At 40.3% G+C, this 21,339-nt stretch overlaps 1 protein-coding gene across 2 annotated transcripts in view; it reads right to left on the bottom strand.

The window, feature by feature from the left end:
- Positions 1-2,754: 2,754 nt before the first annotated feature.
- GPHR (golgi pH regulator) overlaps positions 2,755-21,339 on the bottom strand; it is a 38,046-nt gene continuing 19,461 nt past the window's right edge. The window contains exons 10-16 of one of the 2 annotated variants that reach the window (XM_065447637.1): positions 19,301-19,393; positions 15,177-15,272; positions 12,101-12,190; positions 8,683-8,748; positions 7,683-7,741; positions 5,418-5,613; positions 2,755-2,972 (exon numbers count right to left, since the gene is read on the bottom strand). In XM_065447637.1, the coding sequence (XP_065303709.1) occupies positions 5,466-5,613; positions 7,683-7,741; positions 8,683-8,748; positions 12,101-12,190; positions 15,177-15,272; positions 19,301-19,393 (552 nt within the window). In that variant the 3' untranslated portion in view covers positions 2,755-2,972; positions 5,418-5,465. Of the gene's footprint in view, positions 2,973-3,831; positions 5,614-7,682; positions 7,742-8,682; positions 8,749-12,100; positions 12,191-15,176; positions 15,273-19,300; positions 19,394-21,339 lie in introns of those variants that run through there. The other variant, XM_065447638.1, reaches the window with a different exon arrangement.

Genomic DNA, 21,339 nt, shown 5'->3' with positions numbered 1-21,339 from the left:
ACGTGCCCTCGATATTTCGGAAGAATGTGAGGTCTGACGTTGTGTCTCGACTGACCGAATTACCCCTTCCAGTGGGAAACCTAGGATCTGTAACAAGGGTGAGGTTAAAATAGGCTGCACATCCGCCTAAGTTTGTGCCCTTCTTGCTGTTAATGCCGTATCCCCATTCCGTGTTCGGAGCGTTGAAGTCCCCCGCAATTAAGATGGGCGCGTCTCTGGCTGCCCTGATTGCGGAATGGAATAGTGCATTAAAGTCTCTGTTCTTATCTGCAGGCGAACTGTAGACGTTAATAATAAAGACATTCGCGTTGCTCGATCTACTGGGCACGAGCTCGATCAGTTGTGCTTCTAGTCCGCTACGATATTTTGGAACGGTGTGCTCCACAAAGCAGACGCTCTTTTTAACTAAGGCGGCGATGCCTCTCCCCGTTTCGCCTTTGTACGCTACTGCGCGATACCCCGACAGAGTAATCTCCTTCTCCGCGAGCGTCTCCTGCAGTAAAATGACTTGTGGCTTGTCTGTCACCGATCTGACGAGCTGACCTAATGGAGCCTTGCGCCTCTGGAAGCTAGCACAGTTCCACTGCCAAATTATAATGGTATTGTTATTTGTGATAGCCATCTTGTTTACTGTGAAATTTTAGAAACCTTTGGCGCCCCCGTCGGGATTTGATCCGGTCGGGAGCGGTTCAGTATGTGTTGTTTGTCTACTTTTGGGCTGAGCCCTAGGTCTTTCTAATAGCGTTACTCTCGACTCTATGACGGAGAGCATTTCCATAATCCTACCATCGACCATACCAACGCGAAGGAAGCAGGTGGTAGGATCAGATGCAATAATCTTTGGTAAATGAAGTTTTCAACAAGGAATCAAAATATATTTTTAAATATATTAAAAAATATATTTATAATATTAGTGCATCTGATCCTACCACATGCTTCCTTCGCGTTGGTATGGTCGATGGTAGGTATAGTTAATTTTCTTTACTTCCTAATATTTTTTCATAACTTTATTTCAGTATTGTTTTGTTTTTGCTTTGCGCGACGACACCTCAACAGTGGCCTCATTGAGCTATGGCCTTCTCGTGCTAAGCACGAGTTGTCGTCGGTTCGATGTCTGTGGCCAAGGAAGGCAGCTACTTAGCACGGGGTGCCAGTTTAGCGCAGGGTAAAACAACCTTTCATTTTGGGTTCAGAACTGTACGCAAATAATGTAGGTAATGAAGTAGCTGCATGTCTAATCAACGAAACGTTTATAGCCATGGCAATTTCAGTGAATACTGGACGATTCACCGCAATAATAATAATAATAATAATAATAATTGTCAACGCGGGTATGTTTTTTGTTCTTTATAAAGCTCCGAAATGCCATGAGACACTTTACATACCAACAAAATAATCATAGGCATGTTCAATTAGCATTGAATATGGCAGAATTGCCAAGAAAGAAAGGTTCAATCGTTTTTCTATTTTATTTCTTTTTTTATACAACACTGAGACGCCATGAAACATGGCCCAACACGGAGGCAACTACGGACCTCTCGCAAACGTCCGCTCGACGCAAACCGCAATATGGCCACAGTGTACTAGATCTAGTACACTGTAATATGGCGGGCGGCACTGCGGCAGCTCGCAGCCTCCCGCTCTGAAACTGCCTTGTCCACCATCTAACGGCTGCAGAGCAAGCACGACTCCGCCACGATAAAAAAAAAAAAATTGTTTTCCCGCCAAGAAACACTGTCTTAATAGGGTTTCGAGAAGTGAATACAAATAGTACTTTTGAACACTTTTTCTACCCGATTTCAAGCATAACATATGTAACTGGTACAAGTCGTCTTAAGGAAGTCGAAAAAGGTCCGAAATCTGTTTTATCGACGTATCCCTGAAATCGACGTTTTTAAGACTGTGTGTGCTACCTGGGAAACGGCACTCGTTTCAGCTTGTGTCTACCGAGAGAGATAATAAACGTTTATTTAGAATTCATTAATGTGTCCTCTATCGTCTTCTAGCCGACGCGCCGCAGTCCAGGATGCCAGGAGCCCGGGCTGCCTCTAGCGCCTGCCCCACCAGCGGCTGCTGGTCACGCAGGTTAGAGCTGGACAGCAATGTACTGAATAGGTGATACTGTACAAAAGAATTGCCGATAAGTGCCGAATTTACCGATTAAAATAAACGCTGATAAATGCGTGCCAAATAAAAAAAAATCGTAGATGCCAAGAAAACCGATCACTTAATATAATTGAGAGACTACCCATTAATTAATTTTTGTCATTTTCTGAAACAAAGTGTGTTCTCCTTGTAAGGATACACTTTTTTAAAGATTTCATGTCTTAGTAAGAAATCCTGTATACATGTATTGTGTTGATCATTTGGCAACTCTGAATCCTTATCTTTTTGTTGTATAGCACAGACGGAAGGACCCCAAAAAAGGACAAGATGACACACAAAACGCCTTGTGTGCTGTCTTGTTCTGCTCTTTGTCATCATTACCTTTGAACTGTACAACCCAGAGGTCACAAACCAGCAAGTCCAAGTTTCCACTATCCTGAATCCTGAGAATATGTTTGTGATTGGTAACAATAAAGCTTCCCTTTATTAGTCTGGGCAATATACCAAGCACCTCAGCACTCGTATTCCAGCTCAACCAGCATCGAGGCACACAAGGCACCACTTTCCTGGGTACGTCTTGCCTGGTACGTGTGACCTCCCCTGGCTACACCCCTGTATGAACTGCTTAGGTTCCGAGTGAACAGGAAATATGAATGAACAGTTTATTAGAACATGGTATGAGTGAAGTTTTATCCTTGCCAAAAGCAGTTGTTAGGCTACTAAGTCTTCATCTCAGTGGAATCTTAGTAGCCTTAGTTGTCAGCGATGACCCTGTCAACATTTCCGTGGCAGTATGGCTGATCAAATATTGCCAGCATTTCTCATGTCACGCAATGAACACGGCACAGTCAGGCATGAAACTAGACCTAGAAATAAAAGAAATTGCAAAATGAAACATAAGGGTAAATCCTCTCTTCTCACAACTGGGTTCACATATCCTGAAGCAAGCAGACCACACAGAAGTGGCGCTATTTAAGAAGTAGCACGCCATATAGTTATCCCCACTGTGATAAGTGAAAACCACATGAAAGTGTATCTCCAACATATTTTTAGAATAACATATACCTTGGCGACATGTTTATTTTATATGACTGCCCTGATATACAGTCAAATGCCTTTATAACGAAGTGCTTGAAGTCTCCAAAATGCCTATTTATAGATGTCATTTTGTTGTGAAGATCGTGCTCCATGCCGCTCACAGTAGACCATGCTAAGCATGTTCAACAAGAGCAAACCTTTAACATAATTCTAGTGACTTAGTGAAATGAGTTGCTAGTTTTTTTCATACACTTCGTCTGACGGAATGTGCGACTGCAGCTGACAAATAATGTTCCAACACAACACATAAGCTATGAAAACCACTTTAGCGGAGGACTGACTCTAAAATATAGTTCTCAATACTTGGGGCTACTTAACACGCACCCAAAGAATGGTAAACAACCGTTTTCACATTCTGCCACCATCGTAGTGCAGCTGCCATGACTAAAAATCAAAGCCGCCACCTGTGCTCAGCAAGTGAACACCATAGCCACTGAGCCGTGAATCACTTCGTGAATCAAACGCACACCCACTTTATATTGGTTTGAAGTAGAAAACTAACATAGAAATGACATTAAAGATTCTAAACAAAGTAGAAATATAATGTGCAGCTGACTTTTTAAAAAAGCAAGCAAAATGTAGCATGCCTCTGATTTTGGCAATCAGAAAAAGATGAAACTACCAAACTTACTTTTGCAAAATGGAAATTTATTTGCATTTATTGTTTATCGTCGTCGCTATCAGAAAGCATGTTTACATAGACATTTTAGATGAGAGATGATGTGTGTTGGATACATTCACTGTTTCCTAGCACAGCCAAAACAGACACTGTCGCTACTAGGGTCACAGGTCCGTCACCACAGTGGTCAAGCACATTCATACCGAACAGTGAAGTTTGAATTATTCGGTGAAGATCTTTAGCACATAGTAAATAACGAAATTCTTGGTCTGCAGAAATGTACAGGTGGCAGCCAGCACATACGGTCAGAATCAAATTAGCCAAAAAATGTAATTAATAAATGTCTATAGTATTGGTAAACGCACTTGAATGGAACATATGACAAGTTGTGCAGCCCTAAAATTCAGGTCTCTAACAGGGAATGGGAAAGTACCTATTAAAAAAAACTGAACAAGCACATGACAGTACAGAAACTCAAGTGCACACAGCAACAACATACTGCACTCCACCGTACAAGAACATGCTATAAAGGCACCTCAGGAAAGCAGGCCAACATTTTTGCAATAGGAACCTATATAATACACATTAAAGCTGATAATGGTGCCATGACAAAGATATGTCCGCACAACTAATCACGTGCCAGCCTTTATCAGTCACTTGAGGTTGGCCTAATGCTGTTCTGTTATTTATATTGCTTGGAATTGCATTGTGATGAAGGACAATGACAAAAACTTCTATCACAACTTCTTGTAGCTACTCCTCCCCATTCTTAAGTGCAATTCACTTATAACAATACTTTTAACAAAGTTGGACAAGTCAATCCTTGCAATAGTTTCTCTATACATTTGTAAGTCTCATCAACCTCTCTTGCATCATTTCTTAAAGCAAAATTTGGTTATCAGTTTGTGCGCTGCATCAAGACATTGCATGTACGTCGGCAGAAACAGATTCTGAACTGTATAAAACTGCATGCCAAATCACAGAACTTGCTCGGTGGTCTACAGTGGTCTGATGCAGTATATAAGTGTAATTCACTCAGCGAAATATCACAAATATCTCCAGTGCATCTCATCTTGCAGCCAGTTTTAGCCTAAAACAGCTTTATGAAAGTATTTGTTGACTTTAATAGGTAATAACATTGTTGATACTAGATGGCATATTTTAGCAAAAAGCCAATGCATAATGCTCTGTGGATGATCATTACAAGTTATGTATAGCCACCAAGCTATAACCACTGAACCATGGTGGCTCATTAGGTATGGAGTTCCACTAATGAGCCCAAGGTGACGGGTTTGTTTCTTGACTGCGGCTGCCGCATTCTGATGGGGTAGGAATACAAAAACACTCCTGTACTGTGAATTAGGTGCACATCAAAGAACCCCAGGTGGTAGAAGTTAATCCGGAGCCCCCTACTACAGTGTCTTTCATAGCACACATGTTGCTTTGGGGAATGTTTATTTGGGGATGTTATGTGTTTAGGGAAGTTCTGTTACCCCATAGTTTATTTCCTTAAATCCCTATACATGGTATACTGAGCATGAGAAATACTACGTTTTACTGGTATTATTATACACCGAGACAAATGGTGCATCACCTAGTGTCCGCACATGGAACAAATGCGGTCCTTCGGGGTGAAGCCGAGTTATGGTACAGTGTCGCGTTCAGGGCCTTGCTTGTGGGCCAAATAGAGAAAGCCAATGCTTGTGAGTGCGCTGACCAGGAAAATTACATCGAACCACCGGTGGTAGAAGTTGAACTGCAACTCGCCGAGTACCTCAGTGATGATGGACCTGAAAACAGGTGAAATGTGAGAATGGTTTGGCATCATTGTAATGTAGTAGTGCACCTTTTACAGCAAAGGTGTTACTGTGATTAGAACTGCCCAAAAACATTATATGCCAGTTTTCACTGTTTTATGAAAAAAAAACTAAATAAAAGAGGAAGTCCATATTTTGAGGAAATATGGGGACTGTTAAGTGCAATCAGCGGGAAAATTTCGAAGCTTCTAGGTGTCAATTAGGGGTTAAATTAAAATTCTTAGACCATCGTTTTCGGCCCATAAAACTGCATGCAAGTTTTATATGAAACGCTTAAGATTCCTCTCTCTTCATTGGGCGCACCATAAATGGCAGAGATTTCATATTTTGAGGAAATGGAGGCCATACGATGGGTGACATGTGGCGAAAGATTAGAGTCATTAATTAGCCAAAGCTATGTTTCCCAGTGTCGTGAAAGAACCCTATCTTAGACAAAGTTTACATTTGGCAGAAATATAGGGCCATGCTACGGGTAATGTGTATGAGAAATTCATGGTGTTTTGGGTGATAACGTCTTCTGCAATAAATTGCATAAACAAGTGCTCCGAAGCATACATAATTAACTTTTACAAGCTGTGCAAAATTTTGCAAGTAGCCATTGCATAACCACAAATGCCACAAAGAACATATTTAGCAACAATAGGCGGACTCCTAAAAAGATTACTGTGTGAAGTTAAATGCATTACAAAGCATGTCTTAGAGTGTTTCCAAATGTAATGTGGCCGTTATTATCTATGTTTATCAATGCTCGGAAAGAACTCTGCATTACACAATCTTCATTTTTACCATAAATGAGGGGTGTCTCATGTGCAATGTGCACACTGGTTATATCTGTTTAAAAGTAGAGGCAGGTTATAAATAATGTATAAGTAAAGTTCAATATGTGTGGACAATTTACAGGCATTGGCAGTAAATTGCTTATGCATGCTATTCGGAGTGTTTAACTGTTTCACGAAGAACACAGAATTTAACATGCTGCTGTGGGTGAACTGTAAGCTGGAACAAGGTCACGTCTAGTGCAAATGGGGGGAATAGTATGGCCAATATTCTCGCAAAGTAGAATGTGTGTAGATGAATTACTGCATTTGTAAAATTTCTTTACCAAGAGCCCGAGTTGGTTTTATGCCGGAATGGACCTGTCATATAGGAGCAACATTTTGAAATGTGTGATTTAGTTACAGGCAGTTAATATTTTTATTGCAACTACTCGAAAGAAATAGCTTCATTGGAAATTCAGTTGTGATTTTGCAGGGTCACACAAGTCTGCAGTGTCCTTTTTAGGAGGTAATGCTAAACCAGGATGCAAGGCCCAAGCATTGTGGTTACCAGCATAAATTTCAATAATTAAAAAGGAAGAAACACACAGAACAAAAGCTGGTTTCCATCGTGACATCCAGCTTGTGCCTTGTATGTCTTCTGTCCTGTCAGTTTTTCATTGGTGACGCTGCCAACCCATTCGCACATTTGCAGATATATCCCAGATGTACGTCCTATACTTTTCAGATGCACTACATGCTTTGCTAATGAAGCCAAGGCTAGTGGGCTTTTGCCAGCAATGTCCAGGTAATCTTTACTCTTCTGATATAGGCTGTATATGTGCAAGGACTCCCTGTACACTCTACCATTATGTAAAGCAGCCTATTCACTAACTTTCTATGCCTACTTAGTGTCACTCAAGGTTAGGTGCAGACAGGACACAATATTATTTATTTATTTATTTATTTATTTATTTATAGTTCTTAGCAAGCTTCACCGCAGCATTAACTAAGCGGGGGTTACATTAAAATAATGATAGTGTTTGCCTGAGCTTGTTGGTTGCACATAGTTTCCAGAAGAAAGCACTGAGAAGGACAGAAGGCTAAAATAAGGACAATAAATGGCATAGAAACATGAGTATGATTAATAGAAAGCCAGAAAGGATATACATAAAGTGTAGGGCTGTTAATATAAGCAAATAAGCCACTTAAAGCAAAAAGGGGGCAGGAAATACAATAGAAAATACGCAAAAAAAAGAAGGAATAAACAGTAGTTTTAGGTATTACCTATATTCTGCAGGCATATTCATTCTTATCAACAGCACAGAGGACACAAAGTACATGCCCTGCAACAAAAGAAAGGAAAGAGTGTTACCAAGTCCTTAAGTTTTTCTTGTCTACACAAAAGTCAATATTGATGCCCTGTCAGCCAATATTTCTGAATGCAAAAAACTAAAGCAAATTAACATTTGCACTACAATAAACACGTGTTATATCGAAATTGTTTTACTTGAAGTATTGCTTTATTTGAAGTTTCTTGTGATTGCGACCGCAGAGTATTTAGATTGGAAAATTCGAAGTGCAATAGAACCTGACTCCACTTGGCATAAAGTAAGTGTGAAATCCATACTGGGCTGTTCGTCTCAGCACCAACCTGCCTGACAAAGAGTGCTGAAAAGTTACATGGTGGCAGCTTCTTGCGGCTAAGTGTATGACACGACAATAATCGATAGACGAAGCAGCTGTTTACTTATCTTGACAGAACTTTACCACTGCTATGTCGCTACTATCAAATACAGCTTTCCTTCAACATATGTTTTACGAGCTCTCATGCTGTCGGAGTGTACTATACCTTCTGTTGCTACGACTCTCTTATAGTCCCTCTATGGTTAACGAAATATTGCTTACAATGAAGTCAATCATCTGTTTCAGTGACTTCATTATAATGAAGGCTTAGTGTATTTTTCTGATACAATACAAACACACCAGCAGCAGCGATTCAAGGACTATGGTATTTTGCTGCTCAGCACAATGTAAAATGTTTTACTCCCGACCCCAGTGGAAACATTCTGATGGATGCAGAATGCTTATGCACCATGCTTTTGGTTCATGCTAAAGAACCCTAAGTGGTCGAAGTAAATGTGGAGCCCCCCCAATGCAGTATCTTTCGTAGCTAATGAGATGCTTCAGGATGTCAAACCTCACATTTAATTTAACAAATACAAACGTTAACATGTGGGATAGTAGAAAGGGGGTAGTAATGAGTAAAAATTTCGAGCAATGTCACCATGACTTGGGCAAGAGCCAGGACAATAATGTCGGAGGACTTGCTGCTTGAAATCGCATAGAAAAACTGAAAAAGATAGAAAGAAAAAATATAGAGAAAGCAACAAGATATTTCAATGTATAATGCACATTGGCCACCTAACAAGCATAAAGAGCAGCATTTATTAATGAAAGCAAACATGTGCAACCATACTTATGCACATACCTTTAGCCGATGTTCAACTAAATGCACAACATCACATGGATGTTTCTAAATTTAAATTTTACAAATTACGGAATCAGCCAGGCTGTTCTTGTACAAGTCAAAATGATGAATGATCAATGAAAAGCCTGCACGGAATGTCTCCCTCGTTACGTTTAGCAATGGACAAGCAAGGGAAGCCTCTGCCCAAAGCCAGCGTTTCAACAATGGGATTTGTTTTAATCTGGTCAAGTTCCATTGCTTAATAAGTTCCCTTTTTTGACAAGTTCCATTGATATTTTTTAATCTTCTCTTGCTTTATTATCTTTTCTGCCCCTTACCCCATCCCCCTGTGCCAAGTAGCCACCCAGACACTTAATCTGGTTAACCTCTCTGCCTTTCACCTCTTGTTCTCCTTCCTTCCTTCCAATGATTTACAAGTCCCCTTGTCGAAACGTTGGCTGCAAGCTGAGGCTTCTCATATTTGGCCACAGTTTATAAATTCCAGTATCTAATTTCTAGTGATTATTTTGCTTTGTTTGGAACACTTAGCAGTTACCATGCGTTGTAGATCAATAAGGGGCTCTAAGGTAAGAAATAGTTATTTCCTTTAACAAGATGCCCAGGCAGTGAGAGCCTTGGTGACCTCTGTTAAATTTACCCAGAACTGATTAGTCACTATTGTGATAGCACTCGCAATACACAAAGTGTTTGAAGCCGTTTATACACAAATGTTTTCCAATTATGAGTGCACTGGAATCTTGCCTGGCTAAAAGTGGTTGGTTAATAGATGTAGTAGTAGTGTCGAAACACTGACATATAGTTGTATCACAAGGTCATCTCACATTTACTAAAAAATGCATCAGGACACATAAGGATTAGTCCAATAAGGTGCTTCAACTATTTATGTGGTTGTACTGCACATGGGGGCAAAACTACAGGGGTTTTTAGCTGAGTTTATAAGCATTGCAATGGAAAATCAAGACCCATGAAATCTCTCAAGCTTGTTTTAACTGACAAGGAATTCCAGGACAGCTCAGTGGCTAGAACAATGCAAATATCGAAGCTGATGTAGACCTCAGTGGTAATGCTGTAATGTGTATAGCTAAGCCATACTGCATGACTGCAGATGACGTCTACAGTCCCTGACTGAGCTGCTAGGTCTTTAAGACTTCCAAAGTGTACACTTGCTATAAAAATCTTGTGCACTGTATATGGTGTGTCTCTATTAATTTACTGGGCATGACCCATGTGCCCTACGTCACAAACGTCACAGCCATGAGTACAGTTAAACCTCAATATAACAAACTTCAATATGATGAAATTCTCGATATACTGAAGTAGTAAACATTTTATAACTTCTTGCCTGTAGAAAACTATGCATTTAGAATCTCAGTGTAGTAAAGTGTGTTTATATATGATTTCAATGTAATGAAATTTCGCTGCCAAGACAATAAGTGAAAACTTCTGCAGATGCAGATGGTCTAATGGTTGAATTACACGCAGCTGTTTGCGAACACACATCTTCATCCAATCATATGCCGCTAGACAGAGAGCGACTGCCGAAGCAGAGCAGCGTCATGTTCCGTATAACGTCCAAGTGTGATAAGATCCTATCGTGCCTCATGCACTGTATGCTTTGGGTGAGAGTGGAAGACTGCGAGGGTGACTTGAGAAGGATGGCGGCTTGACGAGCACCACCTCGAAAGGTCAGAAAATGGGAAAGGTGGGGAGGTGACAATGCCTTCTAGATAGCACAAGGCCAGTCTACTTCGATCCATGGCGTCATCCTACCTTGCCTGACTGCTATAGAATCTAATGAAGATGCTCCCAAGTGAGCTGCGGTGATTTTGACGTCACTGCTTTCGTCATGCTGGTGCTTGGCAGTGGAAATTTCAGTTCCAGTAGCATGATGTCATAAGCAAAGTGCACAGGCCTACTATCCAGGATGCCTTGGAGGGTAGTGAACTCACAACAACATGATCAAGTGCGCGTAAAGGAAAAAGGTGGGGGGGAGGCAGATTGGTGCGTGTCTCCTTCCATAGCATGGCCGTGGCTACGAATGGCTGTCAGCAAGGTCGACGAAGCATTCGCCGCTCGTACACCATTTTAGAAGTAATCTGCTGCGTGTGCAAAAAGTGGGCGTGCCGAGATGGCGTGGTATCATGGACGCTGTCTTCCTGCATGTTTAGTATTGGAAGCTGCGTAATCATGAGTTTCGGAGATGCGTTGAAGGGAGAGGCCGACGAAGCATTCGCTCCCCGCTGCTTGCGCTTTTCAGGATAGCGTTGTCCCATTGCGGGGGACACTATCAGCCGCAGGGACGGAGAGGACATGAAAGCGTGGATGACACAAAAGCGTGGAAGCTTTGCACTGAAGATGTGAAGATATTGTTGACATGGCATGAAATCATATTTTTCATTTCCAACTCTCAAATTCAATAAAATGAACTTTTTTCTCATTCACAATTAACATTCTGTGACTGCCCAGTAATTCAAAAAGTTTCGCGGCCCCTCCCGTGTCAGAAAAATCCATCAGCAACTCTACTTATTTGCAAGAGAGGTCAAATTTCAATACAACAAAATTTCAATATATAGAAGCAAATTACCAATTTTACAGACTTTCTTATGTCGAGGTTTAACTGTATATCTGTTGCTTTTTCAGTTATCACACTTTGTTGGTGAGACAGTCTCTCAAGGTTCAGGATAGCGTGTTTCCGGGTGCCATTTGGATGCTAAGCATAAGGGCAAAAACATCTTGGCTGACCTGACACCAAAGTGGTGGACATTCCACATACGCTGCCGTGGCCATGAGTGGCACTAGCTAAAAGTCCCAGGGCTACATCTTGTAAAAATACACAAATACCAAAGAAAGTGGACGTGAGAACAGCCATTGGCACAGGCCAACTGGTAGGACATAGAAACGTGTAATGTGAAAGATATGGGATCAGCTTCTACACGTGGCAAGTTATTTTGTGCGTCCACTTACCTTATCGCTTCTACATTTTAATGAAAACAACTGTTAATTTCCCTTGTGCTTTTCTTGGTTTCCCCCCATGTGGCTCTGTGAAACAAAACTTCGAGCCCCTCAGTTCCCCTTCCGGTTGTTCTGACACCAAACTAATATTTAATCGCAGAGATCCCAGTTGGATAGCAAAGCTCAAGTAGTACAAGCAATTAGGTCCAGAATTGTATGCTCGCAAGAATTGCCAGTGAGAAATACAACTAATGCAGCTTACCTTAGTGAGGGTTATCAGAAGGCCTCGTATAGAAGTGACAACAATGATGCCAACCAAAATAAAAGATATATGCTGTGACCAAAACTTCACCTACAGACAAAAAGGAACATGTTTTGAAAGATATCAGAGAAATGTGATATTCTAAGATCTAAACACTGCCATGTGTGTGAGTTAACTGTCTTAACTGTTTATTGGGTGAGCTTGTGCCCCGAAAAACAAGCAACACTTAAACCACTTCAACAATGGTAAGCACAGTCCTAGGTCATTGGAACGATTCCAAAGCGTAAAGTGCATCCGTATATATACATGCGTAACCATACATTCCAGATTAATCATTGGTACTCACATACTTTTGAAAACATAACACAATATGCAATGCATGCAAAATCTGACCAGACACACCACCTTCCAAACATAATTGGCCGCAACATTCAATTTCGGATACGTAGGTGCAACTTGTACTGAGCAACAACTTGATGGAAGTCATAATCCTGTGACCAACAAAAGGTAAAACAATGACTCTTGGCAATACGCCCTAAGTCTATTTAGTGTGCCTTGTCAAAGCCTTGTTCCCTCAAACATTAGCCTTTTTAAATAAAATTAATGAAGTGGTACACCTATAAATGCTTCCAAATGCTCCTATTTTTCTCGCTCCCAATGGGAGAAAGTCATTGCAAGAATAACACAAATGAAAGCATTACATGACTTTTATCTTAAGCCTTTTGTTATTGAGCGCTTTTGGGAACCAACATCACAACTTCAATCACACATATACCGACACAGGGATGGGTCTTACTATTATTACATGGTTTTCAGAAGTGAAGACAACTCCTTGAATACCAATTGCTCTGGTCTCTAACAAGCTGTTGCTTATTGCATGCTGCACAGCAACCCGAAACAACATTATGTGACAACTAGTATGTTCAAGCTGCATTCTTTTCCTTATTGCTACCAGCTACCAAAACAGAATTTTTTTAGTGGCACTATGCACACCTTGCATACATTAACTCTTTCGTTACTGCGTCTATAGAAATATATCAATTTGATTGACAGTTTTTCTGTGCATTGTTAAACATTTCCTTTGGAATTCTCCTACTAGCAACATCATGCAGAATTTGAAATGATACCTAAACTTTAGCTATTTGTCAGATTTGACAATTTTTCACATATTGGGGAGTCTGTAAAAATAAAACTTCTACTGGGGGTATCATTGGAACTATCCTGCAGTGCTCATACCACTTCCTCAATAAAAAAAAATAAGTGCAATATTTCCGCTTTGGTCGACTTGGAAACATAATTTTTAGATTACAGCAGCAGTGAGTACACAAAAGCTTTCCTTGGGTTGTCGATATTCTGATCTGATGTACAGGCTGTTTTAACAATTTCTCAAACAATGGTAAATGCGCATGAGTACATGTTATTTTGATAACTGTGTCCGATTAATATAAAGTGCAATTTTATTCTTTCCCACCGTGGGTTGCTTTTATCCATCAGTGCTTCGACAGTGTATGTACAGATTATTATGAGCAATCCCTGTCGTGCAGGGTCTACACTCACACAAGAGCATGCAGTTGATTTCAGATCCACCCTTGCCTGAAGCCTGACTAGCTGTCTAATTTCTTACATTATGACCACCGCTTGTGCAACTGCCATTCTTCATCGCTGTACAATATTGTGTAACACTCCACATTACTGTACAGCACTGTACAAGAACCGAACAAAGCATGTGGGTTGAATGCACCAGTCGAATGCACCAGTCGAATGCACCTGTTGAATGCACCAGTTAAATGCACCAGTTGAATGCACACTCAATTATGCAGAAGAGTAGAAGTATGAAGAAGAGCAGATTGAACACAATAATCAAGTATGAGGAAGCTTGTGCTTGCTCCGTGACCTAGCAACCATTGCTTCGTGAGCCTAAAGAATCTTGTAAAAAGCAAACCAGGTGCATGCTCCAATAAGTAAGAAAAAAAGCTCCCTGTACAATAGGAACTTACCCATTTTCACACTTGTGAAGCTACTGCTTTTCTGTATAGCATGGGCATCACTATGGCTAGTATGGCTGCTGACAAGTCTTCATAATAATTTTTTTGTGTGATCTAACTTATAAAAATAAGGAACTAGGAACCAAATGCATATTTTCTATACTTCAGATTTCTTTTATTCTCAGTACTTATACAAAAAGTAGCCAATTATTACTTTCATTTGAGTTCCTTGAGGTGCTTCTTCGAAGTTTCATATAAGAATCGTGAAAATATTCCTGAGCAATCATTACTGCTATACATCCGTTCAAAACAGCAGTGATCAGGCTATAATGTTATGTATTGCAGCATGTGTTGTGACTACTACATCTTAAAGTAAAATGTTAAAACATAAAAGCACCAAAAATGAACACATTTCTAGTGGTAACAAAAGATATAGGCAAGCTGCGTAAGCGGCGTACAAGCTTATGCTGTATACAAATAATTTTTTTTAGGGTAATATTCAGGCCTATGCAGATTGATGAAAAGAAAAATGATGGCACAACATCAAGAACTTGAAAAATGAAAGTATACTGATTAAATACTTGGACATGATGGTATCAATAACGCCTCTGCGAGAGGCCTTTCTGCAAAAAGCCGGCTGATAAATATCTCAAAAGAAAAGCAAGGAAAGCTAGCCTTCAAAGAGGCAGTGACTTCGTGGCAGAAGCACTCTGAAACATCATGTGCATGCATGTCGTGTCAACGTCAACATTGTCATTGCTGCCCAGGTACTATTAAATTAATGACCAGAACAAAAAAAAAAGACTTAAATTGTAAGTGCACACTCTCTATTGCTGAACGATGTCAATTCACTCTAGATCGTATTACTGTACTACAAAAGAGACAAAAAGTTAACATCTTCAGAGGCTAGTCTAGCTATAGGCTTAGCATGCTACTTCAGTTTCTATACAAGAGAAGACAATGCTGAACCACAGTATATGTGAATGCCACTGCTTCTGGATAAGGATAAATTTCACTCCGAGGAGGAATCATCACGAGCACTTGAAACACCTTAGATGCAAGATGTTGGCCAGACAAGCACACAGACTCACATCAACGTCGAATCCCATGTAATGGACAGCAATCTGCATTCCTCTTGTCACAGGGTCTACCTTGCCGACACGATCAAATACAATGTTGATTGTGCACTGCAATATATTCGAAAGAACATTATCATGCCAGTAACTGCAGTGGAGGTGGTGGCAAATTTGTGAGCACAATACCAGCCACATTCTTGGGCAGCCGTTCTTAAAGATACAAATTTATTCAAGTCACTTGTATTCAAGTCACCCAGCCACCATTATTGTGCATTGCACAAGTGACAGGCATTTGCATGACTTTTCCGTGCTCCTGTAGTGTATATTGTCAAGCAGAGTGCACACACAGGCTGCAGTGTCAATTGATCACGCTTTTGGCAACACCAGTTCCAGTGGTCACTGATTGATTGAACCAGTGAAAGTGAATGTGACAACAAGAAGCTAATAGAAAGGCAAAACATTAGACCAAAGCTATCAGCAAGTCTCATCACTGTCAACTACCTTGCCTGGAATAAGGCGCAGGATTGCTGCGAATGCTAGGAATTCTTGTCACTGTAGGGGAGTCAAGGCACTGACTGCTCCAACAATGTTTTCAGGGTGTATGGCTTGAGGAAAAGCAAGCTTTTGTCACTGCCAACATGTATACCCAAGAATTTAAAGGTGCAGCATGTACTGCCCAGCATGACCACAACAATATGTTGCTAAATTACAGGTTCCCAGCTGCGACAGATGTGTGCAGCCCTCATATATATATATATATATATATATATATATATATATATATATATATATATATATATATATATATGTGTGTGTGTGTGTGTGTGTATATATAAGTGTGTGTATATATATGCGTCTGTGAATATGTATATATTAACCCTGCCACATGTATGTACAACGAATATCTTGCCATGTTGCTGCCTGTTGTTCACGGGGAGGTGGGACTAGTCAAATAGCCGTTATGCAGCTTTTATCCTGCCATCCCTACTACTTTGTATACATCAGTGTACTTATGTGGTAAAATAAACTTCTTCGTTTTCTTCTTCTTCTTTTCAGCGATTCCCAGGCCACTGTGTTGCACTGATCAGAGTTCACTCACATAGTGCACAGGGATTCAAATTAAATTGCCTCGCACAAACTTACCATGACTCTGCAGATATCAGAATCTTTGACAAGTGGCAGGTCACACTGAACCTAACAAGCAAAAGGTGCGGACAGCACCTGCTTTTTACTGTCGGCAAAGGCTGGACACACAGTGGTGATCAAGTCACGTAACGTGTGGTCTTTTCGTCTATAGTGCAGATTGGCCTTGCGATAACCCACCTGCCGTAAAGTTGGGATAGCCCTTCTGGATTCTGGAGAAAAACTGGAAAGCAAAACTTTCTATACAGGTTTCTGCGTAGGTCAATAAAAAATTGCCGCAAAGCACAGGTCCGCTATTAAACTGAGAACCTTGTAGGTATTCAGTATGGCAAAGCGTCACTAATTAGTTAGTTTCAGTGGAGAAAAAGAAACACTAGATTCTATTAAAAAGAAATTCTACTGATTAAAAAGATATGTTTTAGACCTTCATATACTAGACCAGATGTAATCAGTGCTCGTATACTAATTAGGTGCTTCCTTTAATAAGAGTAGACCGTATTGCATACCTTGGTTTCTATGAACCTAGGTTATTGATAGCATGACACACTGTTGTTATGCCTACTAGGAGATGCGCGAGCATGTGCAGCACCACATATTCATGCCCAAAATTTGTAAGTATTAAATTTCGTGCAAAATTTTTGGATAGTCAATATTCAATTCAATATTTGGCTTTATTTATCTTGATTCTATTTGATATTTTATTTGAAATCTACTATTTTTTTTTATTCGTACACCCCTATTAAACTGTAATTCCATCATCATCATCATACTTCTATGCCAGTGTCATGCGTATCGCCATGACATCACTGCATATTTACTTTTATTCCTGTTGTCCTTGTCAAGGGGCCAGGTAGTGTTTTTTCTTAATGCTTTTCTATTACCGGCCCCCTAAAAAACTATTGCAGCACACATGTTTTAAAAGCTTTTGCAACCAGGTCTACACATCAGACTAAGGAAATTAAGTAAGTCAAACAAGCGGAACAGGCAGGTCTCATATAAAGATATGTCTTCATGCAGATACAGCAGATTTCCCTTAATTCTATCTCTACCGAAAATCCCGGCTGGTATCCACACATTTCTATAGACCCAAATTTTCATTATTTTGATTCTGAAATTTGCCTCTGCCAGACGATTCGAGCTTGACTGGTGAGCAAGCATGCCTCAATGGTGACCCCCACAATGACCTCAATGATGACCATAGGGGTAGCAGTGCCTGCCTTAGCAGTGCTTGTGAGATGAGCATATATCATCTCCCACTAAAAAGACTTATTTTCAGAATACCCTAGAAAAATTTTAAAGCAATAAGGGTAGCTCACAATGAGTGATTGCAGTAGTCATTTGATTCCAACGTGTGCCTTTCTTTCCAAGAAAATTTGCCACAGAATTCCCTGCATGGTCCCGTAGGATATGACACCAAAACCACATCCACAACAGCCTACCATCAGATCCAGCCTAGCCACCGTCATCAACATTGCCCTCACAAAATAGCAGCAGAACAATTTTTCAATTAGAATAATGACGAAACACGTCACTTTCAGTGTTTATGAAAGCTCATGACCCTTTATTTACCTGTCATGAGTATAACTGTCATGAACAAAAATGCCTCACACAGTGAATCGATGATGAATATATTCGTCAAATTGTGTTCATTTGCAATTTTTGACACTAGATGGCCAGACTTATTCATGTTGTGCCACTATGTCTTCCCTTTCTCTTTACTTCTGTCTCCTCTCACGCTTGAACAGGAAATATGGCTGCCTTCCTATCGCATGCGAATAAAAGTGCATGTAGAAGCAAGTATTTTGATGATCCCTCTTCAGAAAACAGCTCTGTAGAGCTTTGCTCAGGAAGAGAAAGAGATGTGTTCCCCTTTGAAGACTTGGACGAAGATGACCATGTGGATAGACTGAAGGTTCTCACTGCAGCCCGCGAATGGTTTCCCCACTTACAGACTGTGCCTTTGGAGCTGTGGAAAAGTAGTCGCTATTCATGTACATCTGTTTTGCACCGTCTAAATTATTTTCTTTTCGAATTATTTTTTTACATAGTGCATCGGGCCCACAGGATGCTGTGCTGCAAGACCTCAGTGCAGTGTAGAGAAGCCTTCCTTAAACTTTCTTGCCTTTCTTTTTACACAATTTGGGAAATAAAACAACTTTACCAAACTTAAAGAATGGTACCGTGTTGTTGAGGGAAAAAAAAAAAAACGAAAGCTCTACAAACTGAGTGGAAAAAAATTTTGGTAAATTCAGTACAATTTTCGTCACTTTTCACAGTACGGAAAGGATAAGTTATTTCACAAGCCAAGCTAGCAGCAACAAGTCGCATCACCATTTGTTAGTATTCCAACGAACCATATGCATTGCAGTATGAACTAGCAATGTGGTTAGCTAATTACGTACGTCTGTGATTGTTGTGGTGCTGTTAGATAAATGAAGAATAATAAACATGCAGCCAACCGTATGAACGATGGCACATCTTGGTTCACAGACAGCGATAAAATGCTGCCTGGGAGGCATGATGATTCACATTAAGTGCAAAATATATCCATTCTGTGAAGGTGAAGTTCACTGGTTTTGTCTTTTTCTTAATGCCCAAATCTGATGCATGCTTTACTTTTCTTGCTAAAGAATCTGATGTACGTTAGGATGTCTGCCTTGTTTAGAACCTCTAATGTCGCTTCTACGCTAGTTTTCTACTCTGAACCTATAAAAATATGGGTGTATGTTTGATTCAGCGATGTGTTAGAAACGAGCAAATGTGTTCTGGCGTTTCTATTTTTTTTTCTCTTCTTTAATTTGACCCACTGTAACTCAATCAATTTTGTCAGTCCCGTCAAGGCCAAATTAACAGAAGTTGACTGTACATGTAATACGATGCCTACAGTGGGTCCTTAGGCTAGCAAAAGAACACTACATACCTACGTACAGTGCAACACAATTCCAGAATGATTTTCTAAATGACAAGTGAAAAGAAACAGGTTCAAAATTACTCACAATAAATATCTTCCATACGCAGTACAAAGAGAAGAAGTAACCGATAAAGTTGAAGTATTTCCCTTTGAAGGTTTTGGACCACTCTATTCTTTCCTGGGAAAGAAAAATAAAGTATGCATTAAAAATAGAAAGAAAGAAACAGGCATCACCTAATGGCACCGTCGAGACCATGATGATGCCTATAAACCTATAAACATCCCCATTCAAGCTTTTCCATCACGATGGTCACATTAGCCAAACAACTCTTACCACAGAATACTATAGAGAAAGACCTCAATGGAGCCAATATCAAATGTGAAAACAGTACCACATCCCGCTAATTGCAAGAAAGAGTGAAAAATTGAAAAAGGGGGCAAGAGAGGGTCTTGTCACTCTATTTTAACACCTTTCTTTCTTTCTATATTTCAGTTCTTCAAGCTAACAATGCAATCAAGATAGTTTGAGCGGGTCCACCAACACTGCAGTTAAGTGAAGGGGAATGTATCAACACCACATCAAACAATCTCCTTCTATTTTGAAAGTTCTAGCCTTTCAATTCTTCAATTTCTAAGTGGACAAAAATATGAGAAATGAAAAAGCAATTTTGTTCAAGTAACAGCTTACACGAAATGCACAAAACTAGGTAAGAACAAGGTATGATGTCAGGTGAGAAAAGGCTAAGAGGGCCACAAATGAACATCGCCACTAAATGCTAGGAAAATTATTCAAATCTAGCTTATAGCCGAAGTACAGTTTACACCTTGAGCTCTACTCAGGTCGAGTGTTACTTCAAGCAAACATCACTCGGTGTGCTTCAAACGTTATCACTGCTTCATCCCCAGAAGTTGCTATGCTGCGTACCATTCTCTTTAATGCCAGTGTTCATATTGGCAAGTAGGGGTTCTAGTCACTAGTATACTTGCCTTTATGACACTGCTCAGAGAATTTCTTGTCGGACAAGTAGTGTTCACAAATGAGAAACAAAGTCTTGCTGATATCAGTAGGAAAGCTGTAGCTATGCTTTGGGGCATGCTTGCTTCTCAGCTTCTGCCATCTCGCATACACAAGCTCTCGGACACTAATGGCTTTGCCTTGAGTGCCCTTCATGTAAAGGCTACACAGATTATCGCAACATTCTAGCACATGCAAACTAACACCTCTCTTCCCTCCTGTTTCTGGCTTCCGACTAACCCTTACATTGGACTGGCTCATTCTCAGCATGACCTCGTCCAACAAATGCTACCTTATGAACCATATCCAGAAATTCCTGGGAAAGTTTGTCAACAAAGCCCTGGACTGAGGGTTCCTTGGCATTACGACTAATGTAGACACAATAAAGTTCTTATTCATTCATTCACCTCTAAAGCTTTTTGTTGGCACCTCAAATTGTCACTTGCCAGGCAAATGCTGCGCTTTGTGTACTCCGTTAATTATAGCTTCTTGCATCGATTGTGTGTTGCCACCTTGAGATTGTGGGACAGCTGTAGTAAGCTTTCATCTTTGTTAACTGTCACATTTTTTGTAGACTTTACCTGCACCAGTAATTCGAGAAGCTTAAGTGTGGGTGCATTTTTTATGTAAATTTTGCCATGCTGTGTGGCTTTACAGCAATGCACTCTGCTAACGGTTGTGATGACTGAAACATGCACAAAAGTAGTTTAAGAACTTTGGTTTCAACCGATAACTGCGCAGGGTTGTTTCATAAAGATATGTGTTATTTAGCACAGTTATTTGTGTGCGTTGAAGGCTAACTGCAACGAAATTTTCTTTTGGCTAAATTGGTTATAAATGAATAGTACTGATATAGCACTGAACCAATCTTGGCAAAGCTGTAGAGCTGGTAATTGTATAGTTATTTTGTTAACAGTTTTTAAACAGCACTTAAGCAGATGGCACATGCGCCTAGTGGTGTTACTCTGGCTTAAGTCCCGGCACGCAGCGTCCAAAATTTTTCACCGCGCCACAAGGAGCCAAGGGTGCCTTGTGGTCGGGCTGGCTTGCGTAACCACACCTCAACAACCGCACAGGTAAATCAGAGCATGCAGTAGCTCGAGCATCTC

Source organism: Dermacentor albipictus, chromosome 4 (genome assembly GCF_038994185.2).
Source record: "Dermacentor albipictus isolate Rhodes 1998 colony chromosome 4, USDA_Dalb.pri_finalv2, whole genome shotgun sequence".
In the NCBI taxonomy this organism is placed as follows: domain Eukaryota; kingdom Metazoa; phylum Arthropoda; class Arachnida; order Ixodida; family Ixodidae; genus Dermacentor; species Dermacentor albipictus.
The sequence above is the reverse complement of the archived record's forward strand: the minus strand, read 5'-3'. Positions and strand labels throughout refer to the sequence as shown.